At 41.7% G+C, this 24323-nt stretch overlaps 2 protein-coding genes across 2 annotated transcripts in view; one reads left to right on the forward strand and one right to left on the reverse strand.

The window, feature by feature from the left end:
* Window positions 1-12934, forward strand: part of USH2A (usherin) — a 642051-nt gene extending 629117 nt beyond the window's left edge. The window contains exons 68-71 of the mRNA XM_059717779.1: window positions 335-418; window positions 3335-3579; window positions 8809-9033; window positions 11831-12934. Of these exons, the coding sequence (XP_059573762.1) occupies window positions 335-418; window positions 3335-3579; window positions 8809-9033; window positions 11831-11920 (644 nt within the window). The 3' untranslated portion in view covers window positions 11921-12934. The remainder of the gene's footprint in view (window positions 1-334; window positions 419-3334; window positions 3580-8808; window positions 9034-11830) is intronic.
* A 3522-nt stretch (window positions 12935-16456) lies between these two features.
* KCTD3 (potassium channel tetramerization domain containing 3) overlaps window positions 16457-24323 on the reverse strand; it is a 51888-nt gene continuing 44021 nt past the window's right edge. Inside the window, exons 15-18 of the mRNA XM_006260366.4 lie at window positions 21478-21574; window positions 18970-19154; window positions 18740-18878; window positions 16457-17721 (exon numbers count right to left, since the gene is read on the reverse strand). Of these exons, the coding sequence (XP_006260428.1) occupies window positions 17157-17721; window positions 18740-18878; window positions 18970-19154; window positions 21478-21574 (986 nt within the window). The 3' untranslated portion in view covers window positions 16457-17156. The remainder of the gene's footprint in view (window positions 17722-18739; window positions 18879-18969; window positions 19155-21477; window positions 21575-24323) is intronic.

Raw genomic sequence — 24323 nt, forward strand, 5'->3', positions numbered from 1 at the left:
TTTGCCTGCATAGACATGTAATTCACCTATATTTTCAGTGTGGTGCAAGTACATAGCTCGTCTAATTAGCCACATGGTTAGAGTATTTGGTTGCCCAATGGCTTAGCATCAACAGGAAGATGCTGTTTCTCCTACAGGTTTGCTGTCTTACGGTATGGGACCATTCATCCATAAAAGGCTTCAGTTGCGCATTGGGTTGGACACTGACTAACTGCTCTGGACTTATTTACTGTTTCATAGGCAAAAGCAGATATTAGTGAAGCAGCAGGAATGAAAGTATTTTGATTGTTTTCTTTTTACAAATTTGTAACTATTTTTTAATTCTTTTTTTCAGCTTTTTCCTTCCAAGTAACCTGCACCACTGATGAAGGAAGTGCCATGACACCAGTGATCAAATATAACACTGCTACTGGACTTGGTAAATGTGTAAAACTCTTGGCTAACTACTGCTAATTATTTGTGGATGCGTGGTGTGATAGTAAACATAATTTTCTTGGGACTAGATCATATATGGAAACACAGAATTTGACGTGGCCTAATTATTGATATGTGCCTTGAAGCATTAAGCTATGTAGCTTAAGTTGTGTGTCCTTGTTACCAAACAAATCAGTCGGTTTCTTGTGACTGATGCAGGTATAGATGCATGTATAGCCTTTGAGATTCTCTTAAACAAAGGATTTTTTTTTGCCCATAGCTTTGCCTGTCACCGAACAATCAAATAAAGGGCAACACCAACAACCAGCTATCACATAGACCAGGTCTAGTACCAGGAGTCCTAGCTAAATGCCAGGATTAAACCTGAAGCGCCCTGGGACTCCCAACACCCACCAAAAAAAATTATTGGTTGCTCAGCACCCACAAGCAATGGCTAAGGCATTAAAAAAAGCAACCTGCACTGTACCAGAAGAAGCAGTACATTACTTTGACCCGGCTCCACAGTGTCTGTGAAAATTGGTCACTTCAGCGGAGCTTTTTGGTACTTTTAGCTAAAGCTGATTCAATCAGCTACCATAAAAAAACTCCAAAAAGCCCCACTAAAGCACCCAATCTTTACAGATGCTGCAGAATTGGGTTGAAGTAAAATGATGCATCTTCAGGGCATGGGCGGCATTGGCATAAGAACGCACTGAGTTTAAAATACAGGACTTTTTTTTCATGTCTGCAAGCACCCACTGGTAAAAACCAAAGTTGGCACCTATGGACACAGCAAATAAAAACAACCTTGGTCCCTCATTTTTCCTTCAGAATAATTCAAACGAGCTTGTGATTTTTTTTTAAATGCTACTTGATTTGTGGAATTGCTCTTTTCATGGTGAACAACAACATGGTGAATAGGCAGAAACTTGATCTTAGCCAGTCTTCAATAGAGCAAGAAAATCTGATTCTGTTGAAGTCAAGTCAATGGAAGCTGTGTCATTTAGTCCAACAAGAGCAGAACTAGGCCCATCATGTCCCTAAGGGGCAGTCAGAGATAGAGGCACATTATATATGATGTAGTGAGAGACAGTTCACTATCTGTTCTCCCACAGAGAAAGGTATAAGTACATCAGAGTTGGCAGATGTCTTCAGAGGTGTTACCATGAGCCCTTAGAAAAAATGGCTTAAACCCTGAAATATATGATTTTTTTTAAAGTTATGACTAAATTCCAATATCCTTGTTATTCATCTGAATATCCAATTCCTCTTTGAATCCTGCTCTGCTCTTGACCTCAATGACATCCTGTGGCAATGAGTCCCACATCCTATTACAGACCATGTGAAAAAAATGTTTCTTTTTATCCCATGTCCTACAGTTTAATGACATTAAATGCTCATTTGTTCTTGTGCTATGAAAGATGGAGAACAGAATTTCCAGATATGCCTTCCCCATACTAGCTACTCTTATATACTTTTACCATATACTTGCACCATAAGCTGATCTTACCCATACTGCACATAGAATTCCAGATGAAGCCCCAGTATGGGCTTAAATGAAGGCATTTATAATATTTCTCAAAATATTCTCCCACACTTTCCTTATACAGCCTAACATCTTTTTGTTTTTCATTGCTGGTTAGAGGTGAGGCATGTTGAGGCTCAGACCGGTGGAAAAAACAAGTTAGCCCACCAAGTAGTAAGGGAAAACAATGGAAATTTGTGGAAACAGTCTCGTCAGAAGCAAGCAGCCAGGGAAGCCTGTTATCAGTCTCTCTCTCTAAGAACCTGTTCTCCAAGTGCTGCAATTAGTATTCCCTACCAGTCACATCCAAGTTAGCATTAAGCCATCAGCATGTGCCAGTGTCAATATGTGGGTGTGGAGGGGCAGTTTATTAATTCTTAATCTACACTAGGAGAGAGGAGGATATTGTCAATGCTTTGTATTAAAACACAGCTTCCTGAACCAGAATTGGGATGTAGAATAATCAAACTGAGGAAACCTCAAAAATGTCTCTGGAGCAAAACTGAAATAGGGCACTAAAGATTTTTTTTTCCAGTTAGGTACAATTTGACCCATAATTTAATTTTCTTGGTCAGCTCTTCTTCCTGTTTTGATGAGACGGCGTTGGGCTATAAACTAACTGGTGGATTTTTTTTTTCCTTCATAGCCTAGAAGCAGCCAGCTGACAGAAGTCACCTCTATTTTACTTTTGTCTTTCTATAGCAATAGTCCACACAGCTATCTTTGGTTCCATTGCTACATATATTTCAAAGCTGCTAACAGCCTCATGAATGTGCATGTTACCAAAGCATCTAATTTCTTAAATTATATTTTGTTATTATATTATGCCAGTCACTAATGTGTATAGTGTGTCGGAAAGAAGCAGCACAGAAAGCTATTGTGTCTTGTGTTTGTGTCCCTTTTCTCAGGCTTTTATTATTTGGTCCCTCCCTTCTTTCACTCCCTTCAGTTCTGTGGTTTTAATGTTTTATAGTCTCACTGCTGCAGTGTCCATGATAGCACCTGCTTATGCTGAGCTATAATGCTACTGAAAACATCGTAGCTGCTCCTCTCTGAAATTACCGATCATTGTTTCAACTGTTCAAGGTTACTTTGATAAACCTTTTTCAAATTCCACCCCCCTCTCCGTTCCTGGGAGATGCCAATGCAGTGGTGATTTCCAACCGAAGCAGCAATGCCAGAACTTTAAGCATGGTCTCTTGAGTGCAGTAAGCTTTTTATTACAGCCCACTAGCATATTGAACCATTACACCACCTTGAACATAAGTGCAAATAAGCACAGTGTGACAAACTGCTTCAAACTTCTTGCTAATTTATAATTAAAAAAAAAAGAAGATTGCACATCACTAAACTGCTTTATAAAATAATGTTTCCTTTTTACCTTGGATTTTACAGGTCCTGTCTTAACAACTCTGGGAGCAAAAGATGAAATGGGGACCAAAACTGTAAAATTCTATAATGAACTGTGGTTCGCAGTATTAATGGCAGTTCTAGGTTTGGTCCTTTTGGCTGTTTTCCTGTCTCTGATTCTACAAAGAAAATTAAACAAACAGCCATATGCAAGAGAGAGGCCACCTCTGGTTCCACTGCAAAAGAGGACATCACCAATGAGTGTGTATTCCCCAGGTGAAACACATATGGTATGTCATGTCAACCACATGCTTGTTATTTATGTTGCATAAAGCATATGATCCTGTGTTATCCTATCTGTTACAGAGGTTACTATTGCAGTTTAAAGATGTTAACTTACAATTAAGTATACTAAGACGACAAAGGTGTATGCTGATCCTGATGCATGAACTACACCTCCTAGAAAGAAATCCAAGCAGTGAGCTGGGATGTGAGAAGTCATGACAGTTCAAATAAGCAACACAGCTCGGGACAATAAGTAGCACTCACTCACCTTGGCATACCAACACTTAAAATAATGCCAAGTAGCTGTGGGTTTGATTATTTATTGCTCAAATATTTCATTGCTCAATCTACACTGGGATTGGACTTCTCGTAAATCAGATACAACAGGTGCTGCATACAGTAGGAAACTCTAGACAAGCCAGAGCAGTGGCCAGCCTCTGCCACAAGCTGTGCAGGTACCTTCTGTGTGGCATACAGCAGTTCATGGATGGGAAAGTGGCAGATAGGGTAGGAAGCAGAGCAACAGATTGGGCAGGGGAAAGGAACTGGAGTGACACTCGAGGAGAGCGCAGGGCATTTTTGGCAGGAATGCCAAAAATGTTGGCTCCTACAGAGCTAGATTACGCCTAGGTTTGAAACCTCAAATGAGTCAGAATTAGAATAGCCTTAGCTTTATTTTGTGATCAAGATCATCATAAGTAAGTGACTGGTAGGGGGTGCACGTGCCCCCCCCGATGACTGACACTGTCAGCAGCTTCTGCGGGTGCCCCCCCCTGATTCAGGAGGTACCAATCACTCATGAAGGAGTTCATACTTCAAGTGGTGATGCAGCTATTGTGCCAGCATCTCAGCTGCTGCAAATCAGCATAGCAACAATGACTCCTTGTACCGTGCTTATTTACACCATATGCAAATTAGTTTTGGGGCAAGCAGAATGAATATTAGAATAACATCTGATATTTTCCAATTATTCCAAATGATTGCTTACTAGAAGTCTACAAACGATGGATCTGATGCAGCCCTTACTCAATGGAAGGGTTGCTACTGGCTGCATAAATGCATTCTTATCCTCAACCACCTCAGATATAACAACAGAGAGCTTGTCAGCATGTGTTACTGCCTTTTCCTTCCCTATCTCCTCTTCAATTACTTACTCTCATTTTAGGGAGGGTGGAAGAGGGAGGGGAATGACTTGTGCCTGCTAAAATGTATGTTACGCATAAAAGCTTTTTAGAAGATTCTTTCCCCATCTTTTCCCATTTAACTTTCACAAGTAAAAGTTTAGATGAACTGTAAACTCCAAAGAATGCAGTGGAGCTGGGTAGACAAATTGTGTTCCTGTAAATGCATCCAGGTGTCTAGTTCCTGTCTAATGTGCCCAACAGCATGGGAGTCATTCCTCATCTGCTTCCGCTATGTTGCTCAGCAGCACTGACCTCTCAGCACACTGCTCTTTTATGTCTTTATTTAAATGATTATGTTAAAAAAAAATTTACACTCCCCATTTAAATTGTTATTCAGACCATTACAGATCTGTAAGTGCCATGGCTACTCACAGAGGGCTGTTGAGCAAGGTGGCCAAGTGGGTACCTTAAAGGGCAAAGTAGCTGCTTGCAGAATGACCCCCTTGAGTCTCAGGATGCTGCTCTCAGCAACATTGTGTGGTGATTATTACATCAATGGTGAAAGGCTAGCTAAGGAACTCTTTAAACACTCTTAATTTAGCTTTAGAAATAGAGAGAGACTTGAACATGGACCAGCTGCCATAGAAATTGATCATGAGTGGCACAGAACTGAAAAACGGGGTGAAGACTTCAAAGCAGACGTGTATACACAAATAAAAGACAAAGCTATATACCCAAACTGTTAGAGAAAATATTTTGATCATCCCTAATATTTTGATCATCCTTTGCGAAGGATAGGAAGGACTAATGTCACCAAGCAGTAGTAGCGACTCCATCTTTGAAGTGACTGAGGTCCCCCCTTATTCCAGAGAGGAGGCTGGAGAGATGGGTAGAGATGGGGTACTCCAGAGTTCCTGAAAAGTTATCAGGGAAAGAACACTACATTGCCATTTTGTAGAATGTAATTCATAGAAAAACAGGGACAAACCAGTAGTTTGGTGGTGATGAGAAGAGCAATCTGGATATTGCTGGTGAAAAGATTTTTTTTTCTTTTCAATGACCATGACTGTCTCTCTCACTTCCAAAAGAGCTCTAGCACAGCAATTTCAGTGATATCATTGTGGCTGCACTTTAAGCTAAACAGCTGGCAGGGAGGGGGAAAAAAGAATTTTTAACGTGCCTTATTTCTTATTTCATTCTCCTTTCTCCTCAGAAAGGTTAACAGTATAAGATGCTGTTCCTTTTGTTTTTTTGTTTAACTGCTTTTCCTTTACACTTACATTTCCCTCCTTTATATTCTCTACCTACAATGCTTTTAAAAATGCAGAAAACCTCTTTAACTGATAATCCCTGCCATCAGCATCCTATTGCAACTTCTTTACAAGTTCCTGTCATCTCATCTTCAGAAGTATCACGGAGCACAGATAAGGTAAGCCTTTGCAGTGCATACGTCTGCATAAACATTTTAGAAGGATATATTCTAGACTGCTAGGAAAGGGCTATGTACACTGCAGAGTGAGGGAGTCATTTGTATTTTATTATCACTTTCAAGGTCACACAGCATACGGTGCAGATAATTGTTAAATGCAGGTTTTACACATAACTCAATTACAGGTTTGAATTTGGAACTCATCCTCTGCTGTCCTGTACAAAAACCACAACTGAAACTTGCCCTAGAGACCTAAAAATTAGTTTTCTGTTGCTAGGAGTTGTTAAGGTGAAAACCTTCCCATTGTCTGTATTTATGTGCAATGAACTAGAACTCAGCTGGTGTGAATCAGAGTAGCCCTATTGAAGTAGCTGGAACTATGCTGATTTGTAGCCCAGCTGAGAATCTGCTCTCCTGGGGATTCTTTTTAAAGCTACATTTGCAGTATTATCCAAGCCTGGAATAAAACAGTGGTCATGGCACTTTGGCAAATGTTGTTAACACTTCTCCTCCCTTTTTTATCTCAGTTTGAGTCTGTTGCAGATGTATCCGATTCATCGAGTAGCGTTACATTAAAAAGTTACACAGTGCATTTTGAGGTATCTCTACCACTAGTGTGTACACAATCTGTGTGCTGTTGCAACACAATTTAGAAGGACTGAAGTATCTGCATGAAAACCTTTTGCATGGTGTGTGATAAGAGTTGGAAAAGACCTCGCACTAGATACCAGTCTGCCTATTAGGCATCTTGGGGCCTTATTACATCTTACGCTATAAGATGCACAAATGTTAATTGTCTTAGTGTTGTTTGGCTTAGTGGAGCAATCACACTTTAAGGTGAAAAATCCTTCTCTGACTGTCCTTCACCTACACAGCTGCCACTAGAGGCCTGGTGAGCAGCAGCAGCAAGATTAGGTAGGAGCTAGGGGCAGGGCTGGCTTGCTACTTCTGCCAGGCAGAGCAAGCACCACAGCCCTGGAGTGCCTGGTGGTCACAGTGCCTCCTGCTGCTACTTGGACCAATTTGCTGCTCCTATCCGGCAGAGCAAGAGAGTGAAAGTGGCAGGGGGAGGCATCGCAGAAATGGGCATTCTGGGGCTGCAGTGCTTGCTCTGCTCACGTCTGCAGGATAAGGCACCATGCCTAGTCCCGCTGCACCCTGGTGTCCTCACTCACCCCAATCCAGGAGGGGCCACTGTATCCTGGGATACTGGAGGATTTCAACTGGGGCAGAATAGCTGTCTGGAGTGGCCACACCTTGAAGGTACAGAAGCAAAATTAGGCAGATTAGAGATAATCCTGCCCTGGTGTGACACAACTTTAAAACGAATAAAGAGCCCTTTAAACCACTTAAAAGGTGTTAACATGCAGCCAGTTCAGGGGTTAAGAGCTCCAGAAGCTGCCTAAACTTGCTATGTAACAAGGCCATCACTGTGATGCTATTCTACTTAGTTTTTCAGGGATTTGAGCAATACGAAAGGTGGGTGGGTCATCCTTGGTGCTCTTTGTGATTTACTGCATGTTATGCATTTATTTCCTTACTCCAGGATAGTTTACCCAAGGTTTTACTCTGTAGTATATTTACAGTAAGAAGTAATCAGGTCTCCTAAGTTTTCTGCTGGTTTCAGGTGATCTTACAGTTCCTGGCCCCTAGCAGGCAAGGGAGCCAGTTTGCTGGGAGCAAAGGGCTACTGAAGGATGAAATTGGCAAAGGCAGCAGATGCACAACCCACACCATAGCATATAGTTACTTCTCACTTTCTGACAAGTAACTTTATGCTGGCATAGAGTGAATTATAGGGGTATAAGACCATATGCCATTTGTCTCTCTCACTTTTTCTAGAGAAGAGTCTTGTTACTGTGTAGTAAACATACCTATGCATGCAGCCATAGGACAAGGTGAAGCTGTGTCAAAAGTAATAGTGTTTCAGGAACTCGAGTTGGCTGGAATAGGACTATACATAGGTAATAAGCAGACTAGGATCTGGCTCTTTGTAGCCAGCATGGTGTATATCCTTTGCTTTCTAGGATCCATGTAGCACATAGCTGCATACCTGTAATGCATAGCCGTTGAGTTTCATTATTCCAGCAGAAACCTTGGAGACTCCACTTAAAGTGGTTTAACATGTAGCCCTCCCCACCTCCATATCCACAACTCTGGGAAAATAGGAAAATGTAAATGTTCAGAATAAGACTGCAGGTAGGAGAAAAGGGGAGACTAGTTTATACCCAGATCACAAATATAACAGTTGCTGAGATTTTTGGGTATCATCTAATGTCAGATATGCCAAGCCCCTACTAACCTTGGAAGTATTTCATAGGATGTCTATCTCTGGGTTCTAAATGGGATGGCAATTACTGTAGTGACATGCATGAATTGCGTACTTAACAGGAGATCTTCAAGAGATCACCTTGTTAAACCGCATTGCAGCAAGCCATTGTTTCCACAGGGAACAATAGCTAGAGCTAGTGTTAATGATCGATACTGTGTTCTGTTATCAGGCTAAAACTCCACCATTGACATGTGTTGCCTTATTATGAAATCCACCAACTTGGCTGCAGAGGTTGTACTTTCCAAGGATAAAGTTTAGCACAGGCTAAAATATTAATAAGCAATAGCTTATTCCTATCCTAAACCGTGATATTGCTTTTTTCAAGCTACTGTTGTGTACATATTTCCAGGGCCTAGCAGATACAAAACTTCCAGGACCTGCGTCTCCTACGAGTAATCAGAGCCACCAAAGTGCTTCTGCTCTTCGGCTACCAAGTCAAAGGCAGATGAGTCGTACTTACTCCAGAAGTTCTCTGCATCGCAGTGTCAGCCAACTTATTGATGTCTATGACAAAAAGTCTCTAATAGAAGATTCTGTGTGGGACACCATTATACACAGCCATGACAGTAGTCTGGTAAGCTCTTTTGGCTACCTTTACAGTGCCATGCATTGTGGCTAGTTCATGGACAGTCAGCATTCTGGTAGCTCATTATTTACCAAGATAGTGGGGACATTTTCAGAAGTATCCAGAGCTAGATCCATAAGAGGATTTAGGCAACCATGTCCAGTATTGACATTTTCAAAACCTCTTCTCAACTACCATTTACTTGTGGAGGTGCCAACCTGCCTCGCAAAAGTTCACCAAATAGCTGCTAGTTGGGAGGCCCACAGCTGCCTATATCTTGATAATGGTCCAGTGTTAGGCAGCAGGGGCTAGATTCACAAAAGGACTAAGGTACTGCAGTGCTGAGAATTACATTGCGTAATTTTTAGGCACAGAGCCACCTAGTGGAACAATGCCAATTAAAGCATATAGGCTTCATACACCAGAGTTTCCCAACCTTTTCCAGCCCAAGGTACACTTATAGTAATAAAAATTTTCCGCAGCACACCTGTCAAGGCATTCCCCATCCTCATACCTATTGTAGGTCATTGCCATGGCACAATTCTGTGGCACACCTGTTCATTTCTGATGGCACACTTTTGGGCCATAGCACACTTGTTGGGAAAAACTGCCATACACTGCCCCTAGGAAGAGATGGACACTTAGGACTGGGATTTACAACTGCAGGCATGTTGCATGGGGAGCTGCCTAAACTAGATGGCAAGAAATGTTGAGGGCCAACTCTTGCCCCGCTTAGGGATTTAGTCCTATTTCTGGATTTAGGTACTTCACAACTTCCCTGGAATTAAGTATTTCAACCAACTCTTTTGCACAAAACACAGAAGATGCTACTATTGCTTCTACTTCTTGTTTAATACAGTAACCCAGCGGTAGAGCACTTACCAAGGTCAAGATTAATTTAATCAGAGCGGGAATGTGACTATAACCCACTGCCTGAGATACTAGATCCTGGTCCTTGCTCCAAGGATTCTTGAAACATACTCCCTAGTGATCTTAAATACATAAATATATTTTAGGGCTGTCAGTTAATTGTAATTAACTCGTGATCAACTTGTTAAAAAAAATGAACTCAAACAATGATTAATGCATTAATCGCACACATGGTTTTGGAGCCCATGCTCAGGCTTTGTGCTGCTGCCATCATCACTGCCTCTGGGCTGCCCAGTGGGGCAGCAGTGGCAGTGCAAAGGACTGCAGAGCAGCCCAGGTGTGGGCTCTGGGGAGCTGTAGCAGGAGTGGGGGAAGAGGTAGGCCCGCACAGACACAGATATGCAGCCTGCAGCCAGCCAGGAAGGCAGTCCAGTGGCATATGGAGCAGTACACACGTAAGTCTGAAGGGGAAAGGGTGTGTGTGGGGGGGGGTGCAGATCGAGGCCCCCATGGTGAGGGAGGGAGTGGGGCAGAGGCAGGTACTGGAGTGAATGGGGCCCTGGACCTGGGATGGGTCATGGGACAGAGCAACAGGCGGCTCATCCAGGGGTGCGGGAGGGGCTCCTGGCACTGCGCACACCCTGGGGGCCACATGCCACCTGGATTTGAGCGTGGGGTGGAGGTGGGCTACCACTATGGGCTAGGACTCTGCACCCTGCTGCCTTTGCCCCGTGAGCCAAGTGCCATGCTGTCTCCCACGACCAGGTAGGCAGAGGATGTGGCAAAGCCAGTGCACAGCTCCTGAGGCAGAGGCAGCAGGGCACAGCGGCAACCCACCTCCACACACAAATCCAGGAGGCACATGCCCCCCCACACCTGTAAACGAGTCAGTTGCTGCTCCCTCCCACGACACACCCTGGTCCCAGGGCCCCACTCACCCCAGCCCTTCCCCCACTCCATCCCTCACTGTGGGGGGGCCTCAATCTACCCCCGACACCTCTTCCCCCCACAGACTTACCTGCTAGGCAGTGTCTGCATGTGTATGCATCCGTCTACCCCTTACTCCCAAGCCACAGCCTCCCCAGACCTGCTGCTGCCCGTCACTCCTGACCCACAGTACCCTGCATCCTGCGTGGCTGTGCGGGAACTCCCCTGCCTGGTCTCCAAACTCCCCACACACCCCAACAGCCCACACACCCCAACAGCCCCCCCACCCCTCAACCAGAGTACCTGCATAATTTTGCATAACTTTAAGTTTTTCTGCACATAATTCTGAGTTTTTAGCTGTGCAATTAAAATTGTGATTGTGACTTTTTTTAATTGCGCAACTAATCGCAATCATTTTTTAATTTTTTTTTTTTTTGAAGGCTGTCCAACAAAGACACATCAATGTTTGCAGCAAGGACTGGAACTAAGTTTCCCCACCTGCTTCCTCCCTGCGGCCCAGCACATGTTGAAATCTTTTCTGTAGTGTCACAGTTCAACAGTTTCACTTCTCCTGGAATGTTAATGGCTAGGGCATGCTCCAGGAAGGCAAAATATGTGGGTTTTGGTAGCCCCTCATAGGAAGGGACTTCCCACAACTTGGCAAGTGCAGTTTAACACTTCCAGAGTTCAGTGCGTTTCATGTTGGATTCAGTGGTGCCGTAGGGAGAGGGAAATTAACGTAGACCTTGAACATCCCAAATGGACTTGGGAGCAAGGAGAACTCAGCTGCTCACCCATCAAGATGGGGACAGCTTGGGGCATACCCCAAAACATTAAGTGCATGGGAAATTTTAGGATCATAATCTCAGACTTGCATAGAATTTAGACACCAAGGTACTTTTGTGGACTTAGCCTTCAGTGCCTAAGTATTAAAGTCATGCAGAACACAAGTCTTCTTTTGCAACTCATGCTGCAACTTATTTATCTCCCCCCCCCCCCTTTTTCCTAGCATGTGGAAGATGAAGATCTCATTAATGCCATCAAAGGCTTCAGCACAGTAACGAAAGAGCACACATCTTTTACTGATACCCATCTGTAATACACATTTAAATATCACAGCCAATCCAATGAAGCTGGAGGAGTCCAAAATCCTTGCTTGGTTCAACTTGCATTAAAATGAATATAAATGTGGGATTGTGCTCTAAGTGATGTGCCTATTGGACCTTTAGCAATATGAATTTTTTTTTTATTATATCCTTATGACGGCCAAGAGTAGTTACATGCTGTATTAACATTCTCACACACACACACACACACACACACACACACACACACACCTCTCTTCAGTGTTACATGTTTATTACAAGGCTGTGTAGTAATATTTTTAAAAGAGGTAGATAGAAATAACGTCTTAGTATATAATAAGTCACTTATTACTTCCTAATTCCTTTAAAAATAATCTTAAATATCTGATATTTTACAGGGGTGTAGGTTGCATGGTACATAAAAGTTTTACATATACTATTTTTAAGATACCTGAAACTTTTAAGGAATTTTTATTATTATACTCTAGTGGGACAGTTATTATAAGGGGAGTTAGTTGCATCAATCACAAGGATACATAAGACTGTATAAAAAATTGATATTGTAGCTTCATATAGAAGAAATTTAGCTGTTTTTAATAGCGTTAGAACCCAGTTTGATCAGAAATCAAAAGGCGGAGGCAGGGAAGAGTGCATTATTTTATCTTAAAAAAAATCTTTGACAAAATATTTGAACTATTGCATAGTGAGCAAACTTGTTGTCTGTATAATCTTGAACTCAAATACTTCTCTCTCACCCATAATCACTACATATCATTTAGCCAATGTACAAAAAGGCTAGATCCAGTGGCATCTTGACTTTAGGGGGCTTAGAACTTTGCTACATCATTTGTACAAAAGTACATTTGCAATATACTAAACATACACTGAGTTATGTTGCTGTGGATTTTATTTACATCTGTTGTAGTTCATGCTGTCTGCCCCCTTGTGTTAGTCTTAGAATTCTGGTTAGTCTGACACCCCCCAGGCTTGTTATTTCTTTTTTTTCCTCATTAAAGATTTACAACTTGTGTTTTATTATTGTCATCATTTGATGCAGCAGACCCACCCCTTAGCACTGAGAAAAACTCTTCCTTGGTAAGAGCAATGATAAGTCATCGCACATTTAACTTGACAAAAGCAAAGTGCAAAAAGACACCATAAGAATATGACGTTCATGGGGAATATGGAAAAAAAAGCAAAAGAGGAAGAGGAAACCTACCCACAATGAAGCTAAGGCATGAATAAGACAGTCAGCATAACTGTTTTTGACAAGTTATCACGTTTGTTTTAACACCCAGCATATGAGCAAAAAGGTTAAGGCCAAAGGAAAAGCTGTTTGCAGTGCTATGAGCAATTAGCATAAGCAGAAATTTACAGCGAGGTTCTGCTCTCCTGCCTCTCCCTCCCTCCCCAGTGATATTTTACCCCTAAAATAATCTGACTAAATTAATAGCACTACTTGCAAAAAAAAGTAGCATGAGTAGAAGACAAGAAAGGAACAACAATTTATTTCCGATTATGTCACAGTGCCTACAACATAGTTGAGTATGTTCAGATTATCAAACTCCTTTCAAGTAGCGTAATTATTTCTACGGTAAGAAAAAAGGGTGTGTGTCATCTGTACCAAGTAACTTAGTATCATTATTTTTCCATTGTGTGAGATACTGTTGTGCCCATGCATTAATAAAATGAAGATATGACAATAAAAAAAGGTTAAAATGTAAACGTATTTTAAGCATATTTCTCACAATAAAGTACAGGTGCTTGCTTGAAAGATAAGCATGTTAGGTGTTGCAATAAAGTAGGTACCGACTTTTATGCTGCCTTCTTACCAATTCACTTTTTCTTTACAAAACAAAACCAAAAAACCCTACTAAACAACAAACTGAGTTGTTTAGCAAAGCAGTCTCCTATTGTTAAAGACTGTCTCCTAATTAGAAACTTAAAGTTTTAAAAAGTTTCATACTCTTTTGGGACTTTAAACATTAGCTATACCTGGTGTAATTGAAAACCTACTGATATTTGTTCATCTCAATAGCTGTAATTTTTGGTATTAATGAATAAAAAAAATAGCATGAAGCTAAATGGTTACTTGCGTTTGTACTTTTTTAGGCTAACATAAAAAGATTTAAAAACAAAGGTGGGCATACACATGCACACACTTTTACTGAACAGACTGTGATATAGGACTTGTAACTAGAAGGGGAGTTCAGTAGCTGACATGGTTAATAACTTACAGATTCATCAGTAGGTAAGGAAATGATTTAAAAGACAAAAACAACAGCAATAAAAAAAACCCCCAGCTACTTTCATAGGACTGTTTACCAAAAAAGCAGAAGTCATGCAAAACTAGTGCTAACACATGGTTTTGACCCATTATCCCTCATTTAATATGCAAGCACCACTAGCTTGTTTTAGTATTCTATTGAGGTTGTATCAATGTTTAGTTGCATTAAGTTTCCCATTGTAAACAACGGATTATGTCCATTATGCTGGAAACTCTGAAGTATGCAAACCGTACAGCTTGTATATTGCGCAATGTGGAGACTTACAAGAGATGCTCTCCAGGACTTTTGGTTAAAGCAGCTCTCATTCAGATACCTTCCTGAAGTGTTTCTGTGTACAGAAAACCCATGTACAGAGCAGCCTCAGTTTGCACTTAAGACTTGAGGAAAAATTAAATCATTGTTACAGCAAGGTGAATTTCCTAAGTATCTGAGGATAGGCTGCAAAATCCTGTTTTCCTTCCAAGCCCTGCTCTTGGGTTGGTATTGAGGTGGAACACTTGTAAGATGATTCTGAAGTTAGCTTCAATGTGTGGTAGAGAATGAGAGGACTAAAACAAAGCGAGCAGATCTGTTCTGTCCCTAACACTGTACTGCAAGTATTGAAATAAAGGACTACTGCATGTGTATCCATGTAGAACTCACAATTATAATAGTGCCACAGTGCATTGATGCCCCAGTAAAAGTTGATTCATTTTCCCCACATTGCATCTTTTCTTCTTTATTATTAGTGCCAAGAACAGGGACGACATTGTACGTACAGTAGCAGGCAGACCCTGCCCTAAACTTCATCTAAATAGACAAGACAAAGGTAGTTGGGCAAAGGGATAATGCATTTCAGCAAAATGAATAGCGACAGCATGACACTATGCTAGGCATTGTGTGGGAAAGGAATATTTTGGGAATGGATAAGTGAAGGGGAGTTAGTAAGACAGATGGCAGGAAGCTGAGGTAAGGAAGTGAGCACAGAGGGGGTAGAAGCTAGTGCCAGGCAGCACTGCACGTAGAAAGTTCAGTTAAAACTGTAAGATAGCTTCCTCATGTACATTCATCGCGACATGAAATCTAAGGTTTTTTGGTTTTCACATAATGCATCCATAAAAAGGACAGCAAAAGACAAATACTACCAACTACTTGTAGTTCCAATCTAGTCTATGGTGACATGACCCAGAAAATAACTCCTTGGTTTACTGATCATAGGGTGTTAAAAAATAAATTAAATTAAAAAAACCCACAAACCTATTTTGTGTGTCAAAAACCAAAACAATGTTTCCCTTTCAAAATTTTCAGATGGCCTGAAAGCAGCAGTGTTAAGTGTACAATTTTCCCCATGTTCTGTTGCAAAGAACATCAAGCACAAAAATAAGCACACACAAAATGTGCATTCAAGTGAAGGCTCATTCTTAAAAGAAGTCTAGGGAAAGAAGCATAAGACATGAGCTCACCAGCTTTCTTTTCCATAAGCTGCAACTCTTGCTTCATTTGGAACTAGTGTAACTCCAAATCTTCATTTCTGGGCACTCTCCAAGAGCATAATCATTCCCCAATTCAGCACTTCCCCTTGGACACCCATTTCTTACCTGGTCCTTCTGTGCTTCCACCCAGTTTCGCAGCAAACATGCAATGGTCATCTTACTCAGCAGCTCATTATCTTGGCTTTTTTTTGTGTTTTGAAGTTATCTTAACATTTTGGGTGGTGATGGAAAGAGTAGGAAAAAGCAGCTACGTATCTTCTATGATCTCTCAGTTTATAAAATCTGAGTCCTAAAAGAATCTACCTATATAATAAGGGCTACAACAAGCTAAAACCCATTATACCCACTAGATTTACCCGTTATAACCAACATATTTCATAAAGGGGAACTATCAAGTGAAAAGGATACTTTCCATACAGCTTTGCTGTATGGAAAGTATTGCATGCATATGTATGTGTATGCATGTTCCATGCATGCTTTGTTTTGTTTTTTTGCTTAACACCATAAAATAAAAATGGGTGGGTGGGGAACCTCAACCTAGCATCTGGGGCTTGCCGTCTGAAAATGTTTGCTCATGATAGGGAAAGCACAGTAATCACTGATGTTCAGCAGCCGTTTTAATAAAAAGGTGAGTGTGAATGGCTTGTGAAGGAATGACTACTTCATTTCTTAGTACTATATGGAGCAAAATGTAAGCTTTTCCATACCAACAGGTTACATTTTATATTTCAAAACTGTCTGGAAGAATAAAAAGGAGAAAAATATAAAACACCCAATACACAACCACCAATTACTTCCTTTGCGCTTTAATATTAGAACAAATATATGCAAAATTATGTTTTTACAGCATCTGTAAGCTTAACAAGACAGCATATAAAGTTAAAATATGTCAAATTTCTTAATACTGAAAAAATAATTGTGGCGCTTCAAACAAGGCAAACTCCAGCAACAGCAGCTTTCTATCAATTCATTTTCTATCAGATCAAATTTTTAAAAGGTCAAAATGAGCAAGGTGGGCAGCCTCACAACTGCAAACAATGTGAATACATAGCTTTAAGACTATTAAGCAGGTGACAAGCATTTAATATTCTGGTGCTTGCAAGGGGAAAGGTCAAGTAATAGTAATCAGAAAGTTACCCACAATAGAAAGCTCTCCCCACGACAAACACTGTAGTGCATGCTGGACTTCATTAAATAGGATTTTACATCTATATTTTGTACCAAGTACTGTACTTCATTTTCATATTGTTATATAAAGCCAAACAGATTTAAAGTACTTCTAAAAGTGTTTGTTGTTTGTACTGTAAACCAATGTAGTTGTTTTAGAAAAACAAATTAAATCTCAGTTTAGCCTTAGTCCAGTTTTAATTGTTTCAGTTAAAGACACCAAAATTAAACCTGTTAAATTTGTAGTGTAAAAACGGCATCCAGTTTAGTGTTAAACTTTCATTTGAATTCTTGCAAGCAAACGTGCACCATGAACAACATTTTCACAAACTATAGTCTTGGCAGGAGGAGTCATTTTTCTTGTGCCGTGGAGAAGTGGTAGCCTTTGTAGGTGATGGGGATGCTGTACCAGGTGATTCAGGGCCTCCTTCCACAATGATTGGTGAAGATGCCAAAAGAGGCACCTTCTTTCTCCCCAGGAACCCTCCTCCTTCAAATCCACTCTTCTTTTTATTCTCTGAGCGGGTTTCACATTCATCATCTGTTCCTCTCTTCTTCAATTCCAAAGCACTTTCAGGCATTTTCTGAACCTCTGTTCCACCATCTGATGTTCTAGCAGCTCTTACTTCAAGTACTGCTGCCTTTCTATCAGTTCCATTGCTGTCACCTGCCATCTTCTTCGGTTCAGCCTGTAGTGGACTCAGATTGCCATTCTCAGGGACAGCTTTGTCCACCATACTTTTGTTTAGATTGAAAGTCTGAAAATCCCTGTAGCTGTGAAAACTCTCAGTCCGCCTTGCCCTGGCTAACAAAGGACTCTCTCTATATGGCCTCACTGAGCCATATGTAGCAGTTTCATGGATGGTTTCGTGATGTTGTAACTGGAGACTGAAGATACATTTGACAGTAAACAGTTTGGTCTATTAGTCACAACACATACTAATACTAGCAAACATCACTTTCAAATTTCTCACATTTCAGCTTAATTTTCAAGAGGTGAGAGACTGCTTGCAAAGGAGAGGGTAAAAAAGCACAGGAAGCTACTTGGCCTGGATTCTCAGTCGTTAACAGAGTATATATTTGTGTGATCCATGGCAATCAGTCATTTACATAAGGTAGGAGTGCTAGACCTTTGGCTTATGGACCAAATGCAGCCTGTGGAGCCATGGCATCTGGTCTACAGGGCTCCCCACAGGTTGGGAAATTTGACAGTAGGGAAACAGGGGCAATTAACACTGCCACCCTTCCTGCTGCCAAATTCCCACACCCCCTCTCCCCTGTATGGTCAAACTGGTGTCAGGCCACACGCCCTTCCCCTATGCAGCTGAATCAGGGCTGGGCTGTTCCTTGCTCCCCCTCCATGTGGCCACGAAGAGCTCCACTGTGCCTGCCCCAGAAGCTGGATCAGGGCCACTGGCCAGATCTGGCCTATGGACATACTGAGCACTGTCCATCTGGCCTGCTGGGGAATAAAGACTGAGCAACACGGATGTAAGGGAAAAGTTTCTAAACACTTGGAGACTCGTATCCTATCAGCTGAATGCCTTCTAACCAAAGAAAAATATGACTTATAAAAGGAGGATGTTCCTAATTGGGAATATTTCAGAGCTGTTCATTTCCAAACAAACTCAGCTGTGTTTGTCCTAGTGTTGGAAGTAACATTTTCTTGGAACATCCAATTTGTTGATATCCACAAGCAAGGTCTCACTCAGTCCTTGAGCGGTGAACATACAAATTTAATAGGAGCCAGAGGTACGCTTGCCTTGCAAAAAAATCAGGGCACTTGTTTAAAGGAACTGAAGTGAAAGTTAGATGTAAAGAGAGATCAAATGCTGAAGTTTGAAAGTCCGAGCTCCAGCCTTGGCTCTATGCACCTTACAGTGTGCAACAGGGAACTCTGGCTTACCTGGAATTTGATTCACGCAGACGGTTTTGCTGAACCACTGAAGTGGCTGGACTGATGTTAGGAGTGGCACAGCGAGACGTGCTCAGATCACACTGATCAAGCAACTTAAGCAGCTCTTCTTCTGTTGGACCCCCTATATCTTAGGGGAGAGAGAGATACTGATCACCCATCACATCTAACACTAGCATTCCAACTGAAAAAAATGTAAGTTCCATTACACTGCACCCTACCCTTGTCTTCACTTTTATTAACCATGTCCATGGCTGTGGTCAGATCCCACATCTGAATGCTGCCATTTGCATGGCCCGTGAAGAGGTAGCGACGTGGCCTTGAGCCCATCCTACTGGATCCTTCACATTCTCTTACAGTAAATGATGAAATTGTAGTACAGTCTACTGCCTGGATCTCACAGATTCTACGAACAAAAGCAGAAACAACCAACATTTAAACACAATAGTAGCAATACTAAGAGCTAATGGTTGGCACATCTGTGAAATACGTCTACTATACCTTAGGAGGCGATTAAGGCTTAGTTTTTTTATTAAAAGAATTAATCTATGGCTGGGAGGAGCTATGGTTTGTTTTATGGGATAATGGACTTTCAAAATTAAGTGAACTGCAAAAGTTCTCTGTCAACCTTGGGTGTCTCACCCACTTTTCCCCATTCCAATTTGAGAGGGATGCACAGAGCGCCCAATACAGCTCATGAATTTACTAGTTTTAAAGGAATCTGAGCTACAGACTTGTTGATTCACTTGTACAAGTGCTGATCTCACTGGAGTAGCACGATCCTTAAATCTCCAATACTGGCTTTGAGACCATGCACAAAAACAGTATATTTGTTTAAAAAGTGACAGAAGTTAAGCTAAAAATTTTGGTTCTACCACAATAGTCCAGAGTGAGCAGTATTTGGGTCATCCAGTCTGTCCCTAATGCACATTTTATGCTTGCATTTGGCCCTTAGAAAAGTTTAAATGCAAGTAAAAAACCTCAATAGCTCACTTTCAAACTGACTAAACAAAGGAAATAGGCCATTTGTACAGAAAAAAAAAAAAATCTCTTTTTTGGTTAAGAATCAGAGAGAAGAAAAAGTGACAAGATTACCCAATTCCTTTTTCTTTTCTTTCCTCAGAATTACTACTGATGGCATCAACATTTCAGGTTTAAAGTTATCAAGCAGAAGCACAGGTTGATTAGAAGTAAAAGCACACAGTGTCTACATTAATACAAGAGGGCAGGGAACAAGAACAGGTCAGATCTGAAGTGGGTTTTGAATTATTACTTTGCTAAAATTTACCCTAATATAACATTAATTTTAATAAACATTTGGCAGTTTCTTCATTGCATGTGTATAACAGTAAATCACAGAGATTTAGAACACTTATTGGGATGATTACTTGGCCTCCAAACATATTACCAGCTTTCTAATGTTATTTACTTAAAAAAACAAACTAAACAAGCTGTCACACAGCTAGCCTGGATGCACAGAAAATGTAATCCCCTAATTCTTTTAAGAGTTGCTTATGAGTTTATGTAATGAACTTTGATGCAAAAGATTGATTCTTCTGAAGAGTTTCACTCATTACAAGATTAAGCAATTAAGAAATGATGTGTCATATCGTAGGTACAGTGAATCATTACTAACAGAGAGAGATGGCATCAGTAGTTTCAATTTAAAACCCGGTCTATCTTCTTCAAATAATAGCCAGGGATTTCAAAAGCACCTGGGATATTGCCACCCCATCACTGGCATTTTATGTGGTTTAAAAAGGAAGCGTATTATCTATTTACTTATTACAAAAGGTGGTGTTGTACAGAAGCATATAGGAGAACACAAAAAAAAATGTGACTCCAAAATCAGCAACATAATTTAACATCTACTGGGAAGACTGAAAATTACACTTTGGTCGTAACGCAATTTTACTGTTGCAATACAAGTACAATACAAATTGATTTTAATGTCTTTATTTAGCTCCTTTTGTCCAAAGAAAAAAAAAAAAATCAAGCACTTGACAAAGATCAAGACAGACAAAAATCTCCTTGAGGCAAGTATATCTGTTTTACAAATGACTTTGAACAGCCCACAGATACATTAAATTGGTGTGACTGTTATAAAGAGAACCTGGAGTCTTGTTTTCCTATCCATGTGAATGGGGAAGGGTTATTTTGGAACACAGAATAAGAAAGAAAAACCTAATCGCAAGTTATTTAATATTGTGACAACTAGTTTGACTCAAGGTCTTATTCAAATAATAAAATGTTACAGGTCTTTGGCCTTGCTTTTGTTACAAATTACTAAAAAATTCTCTCTCAGCAGTACTTTTATTTTTTTGTACTACTTGGTAATTTTTTTTCCCAAAAAACTGGGAGTTTCAGTTACAGAAAGTGAAAGCCACCAATAAGGCCATCATTGTAAATATGTATGTATAGATATATCACTGTTTTTGTAGTCACTGGACAACTATTTTAAAGGTAACTTGTGATTATGCTAGTTAAAGTCCTGCAACCACAGAACAAGAAAAATCTTGTCTGTGATCTGATACTTGCATCTGACATGAGAGAAACCTCGTCAGTTCTTGGTATAGCTGTATATACATGCACACATGCCTAAATGTGTGCACGTGTATGCATATTATTTTATACATGCATGCAAAGTACAGAAAATGGATTTTAGGTGAGCTGCACCAGGTAGCCATAATAAACAGACAACTGCTTGAAAGCAGAGCTGTGGTAATTACCTTTTTCCTGTAGAAGATAACCGCACAAAAAGCTTATTAGTGATGGGAACAACTTTCTGAATGAACACCTGTTGATCATCACGCTCTCCAAATGGCCCTGGAGTTAGAAAGAAAAGTATGCATTTTAAAAACACATTCCTTCAACATTTAATAAAAATAAAAATCACTTTCCTATATTTAGGGTTGTTGGTTGTAGCTGTGTTGTTCTAAGGACATTGGCAAACAAGGTTCTTTGGGTAGATGTGGTATCTTTTATTAGACAAACTAAATAGTTGGAAAAATTGTTCTTTGCAAGCTTTCAGGCACAAACACCCTTCTTCTTGGATAGAGAAAACGTCTGTTAGTGTTTGTGTGCTTTCCTGGATCTTGATTCCTATTCTACCCAGGAAGGCAGACATACACCAACAGACTTTCCCTAAGCCTGAAGAAGGGCATTTGTACCCCAAAACTTGCAAAGAACAATTTTTCTAACTCTTTAGTTTGTCTAATAAAAGATAACCACATCTAGCCAGAGAACCTTGTCTGCCTATTTCCTATATTTAGACATCTTACAAGAATCTGGAATCATATTAAAATCACACGCATTCTGGAGTCTATGCTGATTTGCACTTTAGCAGACAAAACAGTGCTTTTGTATTGTGCTGTGTAATTATGGAATACTAACCTGAAGAAACCCAACAGGAGAGGTGTTCAGTTTTGCCTAATTCTGAACCGCAAAGAAGCAAGTTAGCCACGTGGATGTGCGCGCCTACATGGGCCCATATCACATGCCTGGTCTGAAAGGATTAACTCCCAAACTACATATGTGCTACATGCATGCCAGTAAGCTCTGCCTTTCAAAACACTACTGTGTGTGGCTATACTGCTTCAGCTTTAGGAGTTCAGGCACTTGAAGCAGGTTTAACACAGCACAGCCTAAGGCTGCATAGACCTCTCTTTAAATTGTTACACCTTTACTTTAAGAAGGGTTAATAAAACATTACATATAATAAGAAAGTGATGGACTCTGTAATATGATACAGATGCAACTAGGGGTGCACCGATAAAGATTTTTTGGGCTGATACCAATAGTTGATTATTAACCAGCCATAAATTGGCCAATATGCAGCCCGGCAGCTTGGAAAGCAGCGTCTGGCCAGTAAGACTGTCAAGGGGAGGGAAGGGTGTGGGGGTGCAGATTGAGGCCCCAACGATGAGGGAGGGAGTGGGACTGGGGCAGAAGCAGGTGCTGCCCAGCCGGGGGAGGACGGAGCCGCAGACAGCTTGTCCGGGGGCACAGGGAGAGGGGACAGCTCCTCCCACTGCATATACCCATGGAGGAAGCACAGGAAGCACGTGCCCCCCAGATTTGTGCATGGGGCAAGGGCAGGCAGGCTGCCTGCTCTGCGCTTGGGGCAGGTGGCAGCAGTGGGGCTGGGAGGAGAGCTATGGTGAATTCTGGGGTAGCTGTAAGCCCACCTCATAACCACCCCTCCCAGCGCTGCTTCTGCCCACCCTGCCTAGCCTGACTGCAACCCCAGCCCAGACCCGCTGCCAGGAAGAGGCTGGTGCAGCCCCCTGGCCTTGAACCCACAGTAGGCAGCCTGCGCCCACCCTTTGCACATATGTGGGGGTGTGCACAGTGGCGGGAGCTGTCCCCTCCACTCCCCCCAGACAAAATCACCAGTGGCTCCATCCTGTGCCCCGCCCCACCCTGGCTGGCCACCTGCCCCAGTCTCAGCATTACTCCCTCCCTCACCATGGGACCTTCATCTGCCCCCCTCACACCCCTATCCCCCCACACACTTACCGGCAAGGTCTCACTCAGTTCTTGAGCGGTGAACATACAAATTTAATAGGAGCTAGAGGTACGCTTGCCTTGCAAAAAAAATCAGGGCACTTGTTTAAAGGAACCGAAGTGAAAGTTAGATGTAAAGAGAGATCAAATGCTGAAGTTTGAAAGTCCGAGCTCCAGCCTTGGCTCTATGCACCTTACAGCGTGCAACAGGGAACTCTGGCTTACCTGGAATTTGATTCCCGCTCTCCAAGCTGCCTGGCTGCATTCTTGGCTGTATGCATGCTGTGGCTCTGCACACGCATGCACAGCATTTGACGTAGATGACATTAATCAGCTACACTGGCCAAAAAAAGCCGACTGCCAATAATATCAATTTTCCTTTTATCAGTGCTGATATAATATGGACTAATATATCAGTGCACCTCTAGATGCAACTATTACTAAAACACCTAGGGGCAAATTCACAGTGAGTGCAGTGATACCATCTTTTTGGACCACTCTGCAGTAGTAGCAGCTGGGGACCCAAGTCCGGTAAGAATTCTGTTGCCATGCTCAACGGCATATCCTGTCCCTTTCCCTTCTTCCCCTGCCCACCACAGCTACTGTCTCTGGCTGCGCTCTGAGAGAGGGAGGTCCACAGCTGCTCCTGCCTCGAACAGCAGCAGCAGTGGGTGGGTTACTTCTCCCTGCTCCATCCCCCTGGGTGTTTCTTGCCAGCCTGGCAGCAGGCTCAGGGAGGGGGAAATCCACTCATCACTGCTGTCCCCAGTAACACTCCACCACACAGCAACTTGTATAGGGCAGTGGGGAAGAGAGTGAACAGGAGGGGAAGGGAAGAGATTCTAACCGAATTCAGACTTCCTTTTTTTAAAAAGTGCCCAGCTGCAGCTCCTGTGGTATCGTCTGCCCATCCCAAGGCAGGTTATTGGGGGGAGAAGCAGTGAGTGGGGGTATGGCCATTGCTCCTACACTCAGTTATACAAAAACCTGGATCTGCCCATTGATACAATCATTCTTCTAGAATTCAATTTTTGATTTAGTCTTACTGAGCTCTCAAGTGCCAATGGGG

The sequence above is a fragment of the Alligator mississippiensis genome, chromosome 1 (genome assembly GCF_030867095.1).
Source record: "Alligator mississippiensis isolate rAllMis1 chromosome 1, rAllMis1, whole genome shotgun sequence".
NCBI lineage: Eukaryota > Metazoa > Chordata > Crocodylia > Alligatoridae > Alligator > Alligator mississippiensis.